The sequence below is a fragment of the Barbus barbus genome (genome assembly GCF_936440315.1).
Source record: "Barbus barbus genome assembly, chromosome: 33".
NCBI classification, from domain to species: domain Eukaryota; kingdom Metazoa; phylum Chordata; class Actinopteri; order Cypriniformes; family Cyprinidae; genus Barbus; species Barbus barbus.
In genome coordinates this window covers 26,883,040-26,897,560 of record NC_136761.1, presented here as the reverse complement: position 1 = coordinate 26,897,560, position 14,521 = coordinate 26,883,040, and the positions used below count along the sequence as shown (strand labels likewise).

The 14,521-nt window shown below is 38.5% G+C and overlaps 1 protein-coding gene across 5 annotated transcripts in view; it reads left to right on the top strand.

Annotated features, from left to right (window-relative positions):
• The window catches only part of LOC306853048 (ecto-NOX disulfide-thiol exchanger 2-like), a 224,110-nt gene that overhangs the window by 171,784 nt on the left and 37,805 nt on the right, over positions 1 to 14,521 (top strand). For all 5 annotated transcript variants that reach the window (XR_013782697.1, XR_013782698.1, XM_079390213.1 and 2 more), the window contains 3 exons: positions 7,017 to 7,223; positions 10,302 to 10,535; positions 11,905 to 12,117. Coding sequence is in view for 3 of the 5 variants with exons in the window: in XM_079390213.1 (XP_079246339.1) it covers positions 7,017 to 7,223; positions 10,302 to 10,535; positions 11,905 to 12,117 (654 nt within the window). In the remaining 2 variants the exon portion in view is untranslated. The remainder of the gene's footprint in view (positions 1 to 7,016; positions 7,224 to 10,301; positions 10,536 to 11,904; positions 12,118 to 14,521) is intronic.

Sequence of the window (14,521 nt, the reverse complement as noted above, 5' to 3'; positions counted from 1 at the left end):
CTGAGGAATTGAGATAAATCAGGAAGATTACTTACAAAGCAGTCTTTTGTGGTAGAAGTGATGGTTCTACCATACTTGCAACAAGGAGTAGAATTTACAGTTTTAGCTGTATGGAGTTTACACAAGACTAGATAATGATCTGAGATATCATCGATTTACTGCAGAATTTCAACACCACTAACATCAATTCCATGTGACAGTATTAAATCTAGAGTATGATTTCGACAACGAGTAGGTCCTGAAACGTGTTGACTAACCCCAATAGAGTTCAGAATGTCTATGAATGCTGATCCATCTTTTTCATTATCGACATGGATATTAAAATCACCAACAATTAAGACTTTATCTGCAGCCAGTACTAACTCAGATAGAAAATCAGCAAATTCTTTAATAAAGTCTGTGTGGTGCCCTGGTGGCCTGTATACAGTAGCCAGTACAAACATCACAGGGGATGTATCACTAACACATGTTTCTCTAGATAATGTTATACGCAGCACCATAACTTCAAACGAGTTATACTTAAAGCCTGTCCTCTGAGAAATACTGAGAATATTGCTATAAACTGTAGCAACACCTCCCCCTTTACCTTTTGGACGTGGCTCATTTTTATAGCAGTAATCTTGGGGGGGTGGACTCATTTAAAGTAATGTATTCATCTGGTTTTAGCCATGTTTCTGTCAAACTGAGCAAATCTAGGTTATTATCACTGATCACATCATTTACAAAAAGTGCTTTTGTAGAAAGGGACCTGATATTCAGTAAGACAAGTTTTAATTGTCTCTCTGTATTGTAAACATTTTTTTATTTGTTGAACATCAATTAGATTGTTACTCTTAACTTGGTTTGGATGTTTCCTGTATTTTCTAGTTTGGGGAACAGACACAGTCTCTATAGTGTGATATCTAGGTGAAGGAGTCCCTATGTGCTGAGAATTAACTGACTTCTGTGACGTGAGGCGGCTAGCAGACGGTCGGTTTAGCCAGTCTGTCTGCTTCCTGTGAATCCCTCATCGCCAATAGAGAGAGATAAACTATACATGTGACATGAAGTGCAAATAACAAGAGAAGGAGAAGCCATTACTCACCGTGATAGAGGAATGATTTACTTACCACTGTTGTTTGATGAAGTCGTGAGTTCAAACGGGAGCGAGAGAGATGAAACGGAGCGGGAAAAAAGTAAACAATAATAGGCGCGAATAGAAACGCGAGTGGAAACGCGAATGACAAGCTAACCGGCTAACGAATGCTAACGCATGGCACACGTGTTGCACTTGCGGTTTTAGATTAAAAGCGAACTATCAAATTAGTCAGATCAGTTTGATAGATAATATCAGAAATATGGAGGGAATTAAGTTATATTTTATCACTTTAAACAACAGAGAGTGATAGTAAAATGCTGCAGAAAAACGGAACAACAATCACAAACCTCTCAGCAGAACGGCAGACAGGAGCAATCGAGCAGACAGGAGCAATCGGAAAGAAAGAAAGAAGTAGGGAAACACACAGTAGTGATCATATATAGCTCTCCTGTGGAGAAAAGCCTGTTTAACCCTCTGGGGTCTGAGGTCATTTTGGGGCCCTTGAGATGTGTTGACATACCCTGATATTTGTGCTTATTTCAGCTTCTTAAATCATACTATTGACCAACATGTATTTTTTTTTGTATTCAGCACAAACTGTGCTACAATAATATGTGACCAAGATGGATGTACATGTCTGCATTTCTTAGAAAAAAAATATTATGCGTGGTTAGTAAGTTTTGGGGAAAATAATGTAGCTGAAATAAGGCCATAAAAGCCACACTACATCGTCCTGAATAAGACTTTTGAGTAATCAGTCTTGTAAACTAGAATATTTACTTCACAATTATGTGAAAATCATTCAGCTTACTCATTCACAGAAAACAATATATTGATTTAAATTTTTAAAGACATGTTTTGTGATCGAAAGCGTATATGCGAGGGAGTGGTAATAGCCTTGAATATTAAGTGGTTCTCACCTGAGAGACAAAGGGCCCTCCCCTAAAGCTGCTAATGGCCCATCAGTGTGACTGTGACTGAGGCAGGTAAGACAGAGAGTGTGAGGAGACTGAAAAAATGGGGTTTTTAAATTATTTGTATTTTATTTACAACACAGTATAATCAAAACATACATAATGAAGGTCAAAGGCACATTATTGTGCACACTGATCTAACCACAGAGATGTGAACAGACTTTGAGTTATTCCTGCAACAGATTCTGTTCAACAAGTGAAACAAATACCTGATATTTACTTATTTCCATGGATTCAAGAAGAAAAAAACACAATCAGTAGCCAAGGATCTTGTTTTACCATAGAATATCAGTGTAGTTGACCATCTGATGTTGGTACAGTGCTCTCAGAGGAAAAGATATTGAAGAAAGTCATCAGGATTCATCTGTGGTTCAGGTACCTGGTCCAAAAAAATACAAACAACCAAAAAAAAACATTTGTGAGCATAGACTCATGCATGCTTTGTACTATCATACACAAAAAAATACATTTTATATCTGAGAAACTAATTATTATTGTTTAGTACGTTATTAAAATCTATTTTTGAACAGAGTAGGCTATTAATAATAAACATGTTGTAAACATACTTAGACTCGTAGCATTCATCATGTTACAATGTAACTTACTCTCGTATTACTTTTATTGTTTTATATAGAGCATGAATACAACACCGCACCATAAGAAATTGAAATACAATGAATTGCCCATCATATTCAAACACCGTAGTCTGGAATTACAGTTTGGGAGAAAAACAACTATGATTTTGCAGTCATACAGCCTAGTATGTATGGTTTTATAGTAACGTTAGCTGTTATGATTCTGCAGCAATAGACTCACGTATGCTGTGAACTACAAAAGGATGTACTTTGTACCATTAAAAAAGGATATTTTATATCTGAGAAACTAATTGTTATTGTTTAGCACGCTATTAAATCTATTTGTGAACATTAAATATTCTTCTAAACATTCTTAGATGCTAGCATTCATCATGTTGTCGGTTGGGAAAACCCAACTAAACGCGTTCAACTTTGTCACAATAACACGCTAACTAATGCAAAAAAGAAGCATTACTTACTCAGATCGATCTTCTGTATGAACTCTTGCACTCATTCTGAGGTAAATCCAGCCTTTACTCAGCGCGTCTCCTTCCAGAAACGAGCAGCAACAGAGTCTCGTGACTGTTTGTTGTTGGGCGTCTCCAAGCGCGCGCGCGTCACGTGGTTATTTACATGTGAACACGAGGGGGCGGGATCTCATTAGAAATAATGAGTTAGACTGGACAGATTGAACATGGTGTCGGTTTCATACGGATTACTTTATCACAGAACATTTGTTTTCGATAACACTTACTTCATTTGAAAGCAGACACTTTAGGCTTTCTATAGAGATAACTCTCATGTTTCTGTGTTGAGTATTCACTGAGTTACACTTCATTTTAGTGACGCGTTACTATAAATATATCGCGGAGACGGAGAAGACAGAGAGCGCATCCTGTTGGTTTTCTTTTTTTTTTCCAAAACCACAAAGTTTTGTTGTAATCGTCATTGTACTCAAAAAAAAGTAGACACTTAACAGTTTCGATTGATGTATAACACTTATTTGTGTGACCAAAATCAACAGAGTACTTTTAGTGTCTTTTGCACTTATCTTAAAAAAACCGAGTTCGTATCGCCGGCGATACAGCGGGCCCCAGAGGGTTAAGGTGCTTGTGATCGCCACAGGCTTCATACAGAGACACTGTCCTGCTCTCCTCTTTCAAGAGGGACGATATGCAACAGATAGACTGCTGTCAAGCTGAGTGAAGACTGGTTTTGAGAAGTCAATTCGTCTTATCTGCAGACCAAAAGCCCCCTCGCATGCACAGATCCGAGTCAGGCTTCCTGTGCAGTTGAGTCTTCTGGAGGTCTGTGACTAAAACACATCTGGGGCTTCACAGAGCAACATGCTTGTTAAGATCAACGCTATGCATCTGTGTGGTGCGACTGAGGCGTCTGTCTTCAGTGAGGGTGGCAGAACTGGGCATTTTCTTCAGCTCTTCTGCCTCACTCGTTCCATATATGTTCCCACATCCCACGTTCCTATCAACTTTTGTCTGCGGAGCGGTTGTCATCTCCATCATCTGTGAGTATTTGAGCATGCGCGAGACAGCGATACACCTGCGGCTGTCTTCATTTTAGCTGATTAGCGTTAAACTTGTTGACGAGTGTCTCTCGGTCGAGCGCTCGCAGTGCTGGAGGTACACAGTGCCCTCCTGAATTTATATCCCAGACCCTCCTGTGTCATCTTAACTCACTCTTCAAAGAAGCACCTTTGACGGCACAGGATATTTAGCCACGGAGCTGTGGGAAGAGCATTGGTTTGTGAAATAATAGGCTTTGATTTCATCGCTGTGCAGTTTCCACTTTGAGACGTCGTAGTTACTGGAGAAAATCTCTAAAGCTATCTCAGACATCTCAGATCTGATGCAGCGTTGTGTGTAATTTCATATCGCCGTCTAGGGTGACAATGGAAACAAATCAGCCACCGGCTGCATGGAGAAACTCATGAAATTATATACTTTGCTTTGCTTTCTCCCCACAGTGTGAATATGAAAACACAAAGTGGGTGTATTTGATTTAGAAAAGTTCAGAGGTATCAAACTCTTTCTTGTGGAGCTCCTCTGTTCCTCCTAAAGCAAACAGCTACTCTGTGTTTTTATTGCTTGCTCAAAGTTTCAACTTTCAAGAGACTGCTGATGTCAAACTAAAATGTTTCATGTGCGTTTGACAAAGTAAACATTTTCTCACCTGGGCCAGCAACCAGTATTTAATGGAGCTCAGCGTAAGACGTGACGGAAGATGAAAACAAAACTACTTGCCCCTTTGAGATTCTCAGTGATTGTTCTTAAACTAGCAGCCTCAAGTCTCTCGTTCTATGCTCATAATGAGAAAAAAATAAACTTTAACGTTAGTATTCAGCTTTTAGATTAGTGTGCTGCACATTATGTGCATTTTGTGTGCGCTGGGTGTGTTTTTGCGCTGTCAGTGCATGGTCTTCTTAAATATGCCTGTTTACTGGCAGGATAATCAAAGCTCTTGATTGATAATAGTACAGAAAAATATACTTCAGAAAGTAGACATAATAACCTTTACTGGTATTACAGCAGTGTTGCCAAGTCCACGGTTTTCCTACTGGAATTTGGCTACTTTTATGCTATTGCTGCGGGTTGTTCTTTTTGTTCTTTTAGAGTTCGATAGAGGCGGAACCCCCTGGAAGGACATTTTGACCCCCTAGAAACCAAATGGGCTAGTTTTGAGTATCAATTGGGGTGGTTTTGTTATGCAGACCTGGCAACCCTGTATTTCAGCACAAAACCATACATGCAGCTTAAAGCGAGGTCCCATTAACGAAAATTGGCATTTTGCCTGTAGAATTTCGCTGTAGAAAGTAAATTTGACCATACTTTATTAACATAAAAACTCACAGCCCAACATAAGCAGGTGCTGTATGTCATAAAGTGCTGTTCCATGCATATTCAAATTCATGTCACTCCTTTCTGGGCAAATCCTTTCTATGCAAATGAGGCTCATTTGAGGAACATTAACATACATTGGCTAACGCAGTTGACACTGTGCTTTCAAAGGAAAGACATGATAGTATTAAAACAAACTGGATTTTATTTCAAATGAATGTTTATGTATGTTTTCTAGTGATCATGGCAACCATGAAGAGTAATTTTCGGCTTTGTAAAGAGTCGATTCATGAGGCTCAGAAGAGTGTATCTAATCATGGTATTCAGTCTACCAGACCCAGCCGAGGTCTGAATTGCTATCAGCACTAATTTTGTTGCCGTATTTGCAGCAGTACCTGATTTACATAATTCCTTCAATGAATCAGGTGCTAAAATAAGGCAAGCAAATAAACAAAATCCCATTCAGACTTCAGTGATGATCAGGCAGACAAGTCATTTTATGCTTGGTAAACATGTTTACAGAGTTGTTATTTTTTTGTCATCCAAAGCCCACGACTGACATCTGAATCGTTTTGGTCCATATGCATGCGTGTATAGTGTTGTATTGAAGCTGTACGCATATGTCACGTCCTCTAGTCAGTGGAGTATTATATTCTTTCCACTGACATGAGCTGACATAAATATAAAGCTCATCATGAGCCGCCACAATAAACAGGAGTTAGTGTAATGTTGGTGATGATGGATGGCGAGTGTTAGGGGGCAGCTGTGGGGTCCAAACAGACTCACTTATTTATAGTGACTGGCTTACAGCCAAAACATGCCTGAAGCACTTTGCGTCCGATTCCGTTCGGACCCCCAATCAGGCACGCGGTCCCCTCTGAGTCCCAGCAGGTGCTTCCTTCAGCTGCATTCCCATAGCTTGTTAAGACTGTCTCTTCAGTCCTTATGGAAAGCATGGGTTATCACCCGTTGGTCTGCTCAGCATCACTGAGGAATCAGCTAACAGCAGAACATGGCAAGCTTTGCACTTGTAATCCAGTCATGTAACAAGTGCTGAGTTTCATTGATTATTCCTTCTCAGCCTTGCTTTCTCAATGCATCGTATTCATGGTTTAATTGGTTTATCAAGAAGAGATTAGCTTTGTGAACCTGGAGGTTCTAGTGCCGTGTTCTGAAAATGAAACCAGTCGAGAGAAAGATCCAGTGACATGTTGAGTTTGAGTCCTGTCTATGCTAAGACAATAAGTCAAATAAAAGTGGCAAAAGGCCAAAAATTTGTCAGTCTGATCAATGTGATTTGGCGCATTACCGTTTTTAATGATCTTCCAGATGAACCCTGGTCTTTTAGGTTAGAACTGGATAATAAATCAGTTTAATGTCAAGGTCGTAAAAAACAATCAGTGATTGATTTAGCATGTTTCATCGTTTTCATACGTGGCATACCAGTCAATAATGAGCTATGGATCAATAACTAGATGAAAGAAAATCTCAAAAATTCTGGTAATTTAATATTATTTTGTGCTTGTCTTCAAAGACCTGCCTCCCCCGGCCACCAGAGAGAGACCGCCCGGCTGTAAGACGGTGTTTGTGGGCGGTCTGCCAGAGAACGCCACAGATCAGCTCATCGTGGAGGTGTTTGAACAGTGCGGGGGTATCATTGCCATCCGCAAGAGCAAGAAGAACTTCTGTCACATCCGCTTCGCTGAGGAGCACACAGTGGACAAGGCCCTCTTCCTGTCAGGTACACAATCGGGAGAATTTCCTCTGTCACTGCAACAGTTGCTCTATATGAGAATGGTTTTATTGATTTAAATATGGACATATCTATGGAAAATTAAAATCATATAAAATATTTAGGAATCATTTAAATAACTATAATGCATATATAAATAATATGTAAATTATATATACAAACATACAGGGTGTAAAACTGACATTTTGCCACACCTGCCAGTGGCCAGTGACTTGGGAGAATTTACCAGCCATAAATATTTATTACTGCCCATGAAACCATATTTGCATTTATTTCAATAAAAATTCAGCTAGGAAGTTAGGAAAACACGACAATTGCAATTTATAATAATAATAATTATTATTATTATTGCTGTTGTTTGTTTATAAAAAATTTAACGAATCAAAAGAAATATAACTATAATACTATTGAACTGTAAAGTATTTCATAATAATAAAAATATTATAAATATATATATATATATATATATATATATATATATATATATATATATATATATATATATATAGTGCAATTGCAATGCTAATATTTATGCTTGTTTTTCTTTGCTTTCAAACATTAAACTATAGAGCTTTTATTTTGGTGGAAAAAACACAAGAAAACTTCTTTTAAAATGCTTCTCTTTTGTTGACAACACATTTATAAACCATTTTCATAAACTTGGGATGGTGTTTGTTGCATATTGCATTTTCAAATGCACGTATAAGCGATGAAAACTGATATTATGTGCAGCTCAATGAAAATATTACAATGCAGCGTTATCAGATTACATATTAAATAATTACAATGCAGTCTTTGTGATTTGATAATCTCACTAAACAATATCTATATACTGTTAATATACCATATACTGTTAATATGAATATTATTTTTCTGTTTGTTTTTATTTTCATTTACATATATCATTGACATCTTTTAATTTAATATTTTAATTTACACTAACAGCAGCTACCTTGTAAATTGTGTACTTTCATTGTAGATTTCACCCTTAATTTTTCACAATGTCATAAGCAAGAATACAAATAAGAGCACTAAATCATGCCTAGCACTTGTGTGCCACATCATGTGATTTAGAGTAATTTCACTTAACCTTTTATCCCATGGAAATGAGGCCCATGTGTCCACAAGTTCCCTCTTGACTTGATGGATTGATGCAGAATTAATTATGGGGGCGGGGCTTCCGCACATCACTCAAAGAACTCTGTAGATGCTGATCGTGGAGAGTCCCTGACAGAAGAGGTCAACGAGAAGACAAGCGTCGACACCTAGTAATACATTTCTACCTTTGAACGCTGCATATCAATCACCTCCTCGACACCGGTCACATGAGCTGCTTCTCTTATCCAGTCACGTCTTAAATCAGTCTTTGTATGCAAATATAAGGATGTCTGTCTCGACCACCGAAAGCTAATTTAAAGTGCCGGTCGCTCCAATAATACCCTTTCCATTATTTATTCTTCTCTGAGTGTTGCTTGGAGCGGCGCCCCATATATTATGCGGCCCCGTGACGGAGCTCTGCAGGCCTTTCCATAAATAATGGTGCTCATTTCTAACGTGAACACATTGCGTAAAATATTTAACAGTGTCTCGGGGCTGTAAAGCAGTGATAGAGGGGCGGAAGCAAACCGTGAAACTCTTTCTCTCATTTCTGTTGACACGGCCGTCTGTGAATATACATTCTCCTTAAAAACACTTCAGCCTCTCTGTAATGTACTCGCGGCATCATACGGTTCATAATTCACCGGAGCCTCTTTCATGTACCGCTTGGCCATATGTCAAGATATTTTTCCGAGCAATTTTCTTTTTTATGTTGAAATATATAAACCTTAATACAAAATCACTTTCTTTTTTCAGCCCTATCACAAGCCACATTATTCTCATACATCACGGCTTGTCTGTGCTGGTAGGGTTTTGGTTTCGATTTCCTCGTCTGAGTCTAACTTTTGAGGCTGTACACATTTCGTACAAAATAAACACATGCGTGATTTGGCCTTGATATGTCAGCAAGCACATGTTAGAAGTGAAGCTTAAGCGTCAGAAAGTGTTTGTGGGTGTCTCTTTGTCACGGGTCACTTCATGAATCAGTGTTACTAATATGCTGTTCTTCTCATTACATTCTTCTGGTTTGTTAAGGCTCAATGTTTTTCTGCTGCTCTCATTTTCTTGTCCTGTTCTTCCTCCTTTTTTACCATTTAACTTCTTGCACTCTACTTTTTCCCTTTCCTTTCCTCTCCGTCCTTTTCAATACTTACTTTTTCCTTTCCCCCCCTTTTTCTTTTTTAATTTTCTCAATTTCCTGTTTTTTTTTTCTTTACCTTTTCCTCTTTTCCTTTCTGTTTTTTTTTCTTTTATTGTTCTTCTGTCTTTTCTTGTCCTGTCATTTACTCCCCTTCAACTTCTTTTCTCTTCTCTCATTTCCATTATCTTTTTTTATGTTTCCCCTTCCTCTTCCTCTTTCTTTTCTTTTCCTGTTTCCTTTTCTTTTTCTGTCAATCCATGTCATTTCTTGTCCACTTCTTCACTCCCTTCCCATTCTTTTTCTCATTTTCCCTTCCTCTTTCTTTTCTTTCCCTTTGACTGGTTCACGCTTCCTCTACCTTTCATTTCCTCTTGATTTTCTTTTCTTTTCCTTTCCTGTCTTTCATTGTTTTTCCTTTACTCCACTTTTACCTCTTATCCATTTATTTTCCTTTCCTCTTTCTTTTCCTGTCTTTTCCATTACTTTAATCCACTTTCCTTTCTTTCTCGCCTTTCCCATTTCCTGTGCTCCATTTCCCCTTCCTGTTTTCCTTTTTTTCTGTCATTTCCTCCCCTTCCCCTTCTTCTGTCCTTTGTTCCATTTCCCTTTCCCTTCTTATTTTCTTTTCCTTTGTCGTCCTGTTCTGTTCTTTTGCTTTCCTTTCCTTTCTTTTCCTAATTTTGCCTTTCATTTTTTCCCATTCCTTTCCTCTTTCTCATTCTTGTTCTCTTTATTGCTTTACTCTTCCATTTCCACTTTCTTTTTCTTACCTTCAATTCCCTTCCCTTTCCTTTTCCTATGTCATTGTCCATTTCCCTGTCCTGTAGGTTATAGGATCAGGCTGGGATCAAGCACAGATAAGAAGGACACAGGCCGGCTGCATGTAGATTTCGCTCAGGCTCGAGATGACCTGTACGAGTGGGAGTGCAGGCAGCGCATGCTGGCCCGGGAAGAGAGGCACCGGCGCAGGATAGAAGAGGACCGAATGCGGCCTCCCTCGCCACCCCCCATCGTTCATTTCTCTGAGCACGAGTGCAGCCAGTTAGGAGAAAAGCTCAAAGGTGGGACACGTGACGTCTTATGTTTCTGTTACAGTGATTTTGTTGTTTTTGCCAGTCACACTTCTGTTGTTTCCTGTTGGCTGGATGCATCTAAAAGCTATTTGTCTCTTTGAGTTTGACATTCCATGCGCTTTAATAGAACCCATCTGTTTAACGACTGCATCTCAAATCTGTGTCTGAGAGAGAAAGTGTGTTAAAGAGAAGCTTTTGAGATTAAATCAGTTGAATTTAGCCATGTGTATTAGCCATTTTTCCATATGTAATGGTTAATATGCAGTTCAGCTCAGTTTGAAGTGTTTACAGGTAAAAGATGAAGGTAAGAGAGGACAGGATGATATTGCATGCTGTTTTCTGGAGAAAATCTCAACAGCATCCTTATATCTGTTAGATTTGTCTGTATAATCAATATTGGGCAGGTTTTGACAATTATTTTTGAATCTGTTAGTTCTGACTTACTGAGTCTGATTCAGATAAACGAGCAACTAAATCAGTTTATTGATGGAGAGGGATTTCATATTAATGGCACACTGATGCAGTCTTAAAAGTTGATGGATTATTAATTTAAATTATTTGACAGCATCTTTTGATTATCTGTAGTTAGAACTTTTATAAATAAATCAACGCCTCCTAGAATTCTCAGTAAGACATGTGTGTGTGCTTTACAGGATTACATTAACAAGAATACAAAAACAAAATAATTATGTTTCTTTCTTTTTTTTTCCTTTTTTTACAACACCAGTCATCTTTTATGTACAGACAGCAATAGCTTTGCAACAGTTCTTCATCTGTCACACACTTAACACCAAACAGCTCAGCAAATCTCTGCCAAACTGTTCTTTTAGTTGATTCTATTTTTTATTATTTACAGCAAACACAGATTTCTGGAAGAGACTCCCTGTGGCATTCATTACAGTGATTTTCAGTTTTAGCTGTTTCTCATCTCATTCCCAGCCGAAAGTCGCAAGCCAAAACTTTATAGTTTCAGAGCAATCGGCTTGACTGTTTTCCACACACACACACACACACCTGTGTGTCTCAGGACTTCATGAACAACTGAATAATTTTTTTAAGTAATGTGACCCCTTTTAACAGAAAGCACACAATAATATCTGTGAGTTATGATTGACAGGTTTGATCGTCCAAGCCTATTGCATGCTGCTGATGTCCGTCCCTGTTCTCTTGTCCTCTCCTAAATGTCCTCTACGTCGCTAGTGTGCATTTGCTGTCTTTTTTGGCCCAATAAACATGTCCTGCTAATAAGTTTTGACACTAGAAGGTCCCAGATGAGAAGTGTTCCTCTCCAACATTGTACTCATCTCTCGTCCCACCATCTGTTTCTCCCCCACCGTTTTTTCCTTTCTCTGCTCAGACGACTCCAAATTTGCCGAGGCGGTGCGTGTCTTGCTGACCTGGGTGGACCGAGGGGAGGTAAACCGCAGAAACGCCAACAACTTCTATTCCATGATCCAATCCTCCAACAGCCACATTCGCCGGCTGATGAACGAGAAGGCCGCCCATGAGAAGGAGATGGAGGAGGCCAAGGAGAAGTTCAAAAACGCCCTTGCTGGGATTTTAGTACAATGTGAGTGTTCCTTTACAGATGTTGCTTCTGTTTCAAACCCTAGTAAGCTGCTTACCCAGACAGTATTTTTGGGCATCATATGCATTTTCAGCTCACTAGGCTTGGAGAAATACTGATGATAAATTCACTGTTTACAACCAAAAAAAAAAAGGCACTCTTTAAGCACTCTGCATAAATGATTTTCAGACTGAACTGGAAATGACTAAAAATGCTGTTTGAGGGATTGAAACATTGATTGAAAATATTGGATTTTTGGGCTTCTGCTGATTTCCATCATTATTGGTGGTGGATTTTACATGAATTATGATAGCTCACAGATCACAGCTCTGATGCAATAAGACCCAATTGACCCAATCGCAGCTGGTGGCTGTAGATTTGCATTTCTCAGGCATTGTGCAAACCCTGAAATGATTTTTCTGATTTCACCGTTCAGAGCAAATATAAGGGCAAATACATGACCTCTGACTAATGAAGAGATTTAAGGCCAGATAACACATTTCTCACACATTCGGGTGATTATTTTACTTTTATGCCACAATTCACTTTTAGAAGAGTTGGGCTTTCTGTATGGAAATGTGTGATCAATAACTTGATAATACCATTCAAAAGTTTGGAGTCTGTAAGACGTTCTGAATTTTTTTGAGGGAAGTTTATTTATTTATTATTCTTTATTTGCAAAGAAATATAGTAAAACGTTAATTTGATTTGTTGATTTTTCAGGAAGAATCTGTGTATTTCGTATCACTTTCTAATAACTTTCATTACACTTAGCGAGCATTATGACATTTTTAACTGATCATAAGAACTGCAGCGCCAGCACTAAAAGCTTCTTGTCTGAAGAGCCCAGAAGTGCCTGTTGTGTGACGTCACTGTACTATCAGACACAAAAGGAAGCATTCGGTAAATGGGTGCTGTCAGCTACCGCATGATTACACTTCACTTCCTGCCATCATGATAGTACGCCCAACACAGCAGTGCTTTGTACCTGATTGATCCAATGCCCAGAGAAATGGAACTACCACTCACACACTCACACATGTATAGTTTCCTTGATGCATGGCAGTGTGCATTTGATTCAAGTATACGGGGGGTTTGTGGGCATATAGAGAGAATGTTTCATTAAAATGCAACTAGGGTAAAAGAAATGGAACAAAAATGAATACAGACCTATTGAAAGGTCAAGGCAGAGAAAATCTTGCCTTGAAAATTAGAGATTTTCTAAGAAGAAAAAGTTAGTGTTTTTGAATATCATACATATGCATCTGTTGTTGAGGGTTTAATTAAATGTACCAGCATGGCGTGTATTTACTGAAGTACCAGCAGGAGGTATTCATTAGAAAGCTACAATTCTGAATGCAATGGCAAAGGTTGTTTTACTGTCTCTAAGAAAATCTGCCCAACTCTTGACCTCAAAAGCAGTTTACGCTCTCCCGTCAGTTACTTTTACACTGCAGCTTTTCCACGAATGGGTTTTATAGTGTACATGCTTTGATCTGAGATCAGTATGGACCAAAGGTAAGTTCTCCAGAGGCTTCTACCACTTTGAGCTGAATGCAGAAAAAGGTAGAGTATGTGAACCGCATTAGCGCGCAGCTACAGACCTGTCATCTGTAACCTATCGGGCATGTATAGATCATCAAGACCCTGAGTCTTTGATTTGGTTTAGCTGCTTAGTCTCTGGACAGCACACCTGAGGACCCTTCATAGATTAAAAGTAAGTAACCCCAATCAGTAGATTGTCATGTCTAGCTCGACTGATTGCTCACATAACCTTGACTTGAGCTTGTAGAGAATCAGATGCACTTCTGATGCCACTCAGCAACACACGTATGCATAGACTTTTAACTATTCCATAACACTTTGTGTGAAACCTGTATGCATGATGCGTTATATATATAATGCACGAGGAGTGTGCAGCGAAGCCGTTTTCTGTATATGCTACCTTTCAAATGTTTGGGGCTTTTCTTTGGAAGCAGTTAATACTTCTATTCAACAAGGACACACAGAGATTTCTACTTATAATAAATGCTGTTCTTTTGAACTTTCTTTTCACCAAAAAAACTGTGAAAATATGAAACAGCATAACTATTTTCAACGTTGATAAAAATGAAATGTTTCTTGAGCAGCAAATCAGTATATTAGAATGATTTCTGAAGGATCATGTGGCACTGAAGACTGCAGTAATGATGCTGAAAATACAGTGCTGCATCACCAAAATAAATTACATTTTACAATATATTCACATCGAAAACAGTTATTTTAAATTTGAATAATATTTCACAAAATTACTGTTTTTACTGTATTTTGATTAAATAAATGCAGCCTTGGTAAGCAGAAGAGAATTGTTTCAGAGACATAAAATCTTATTGGCCCCAGACTTTTGAATGGTAGTGTATGTATCTGT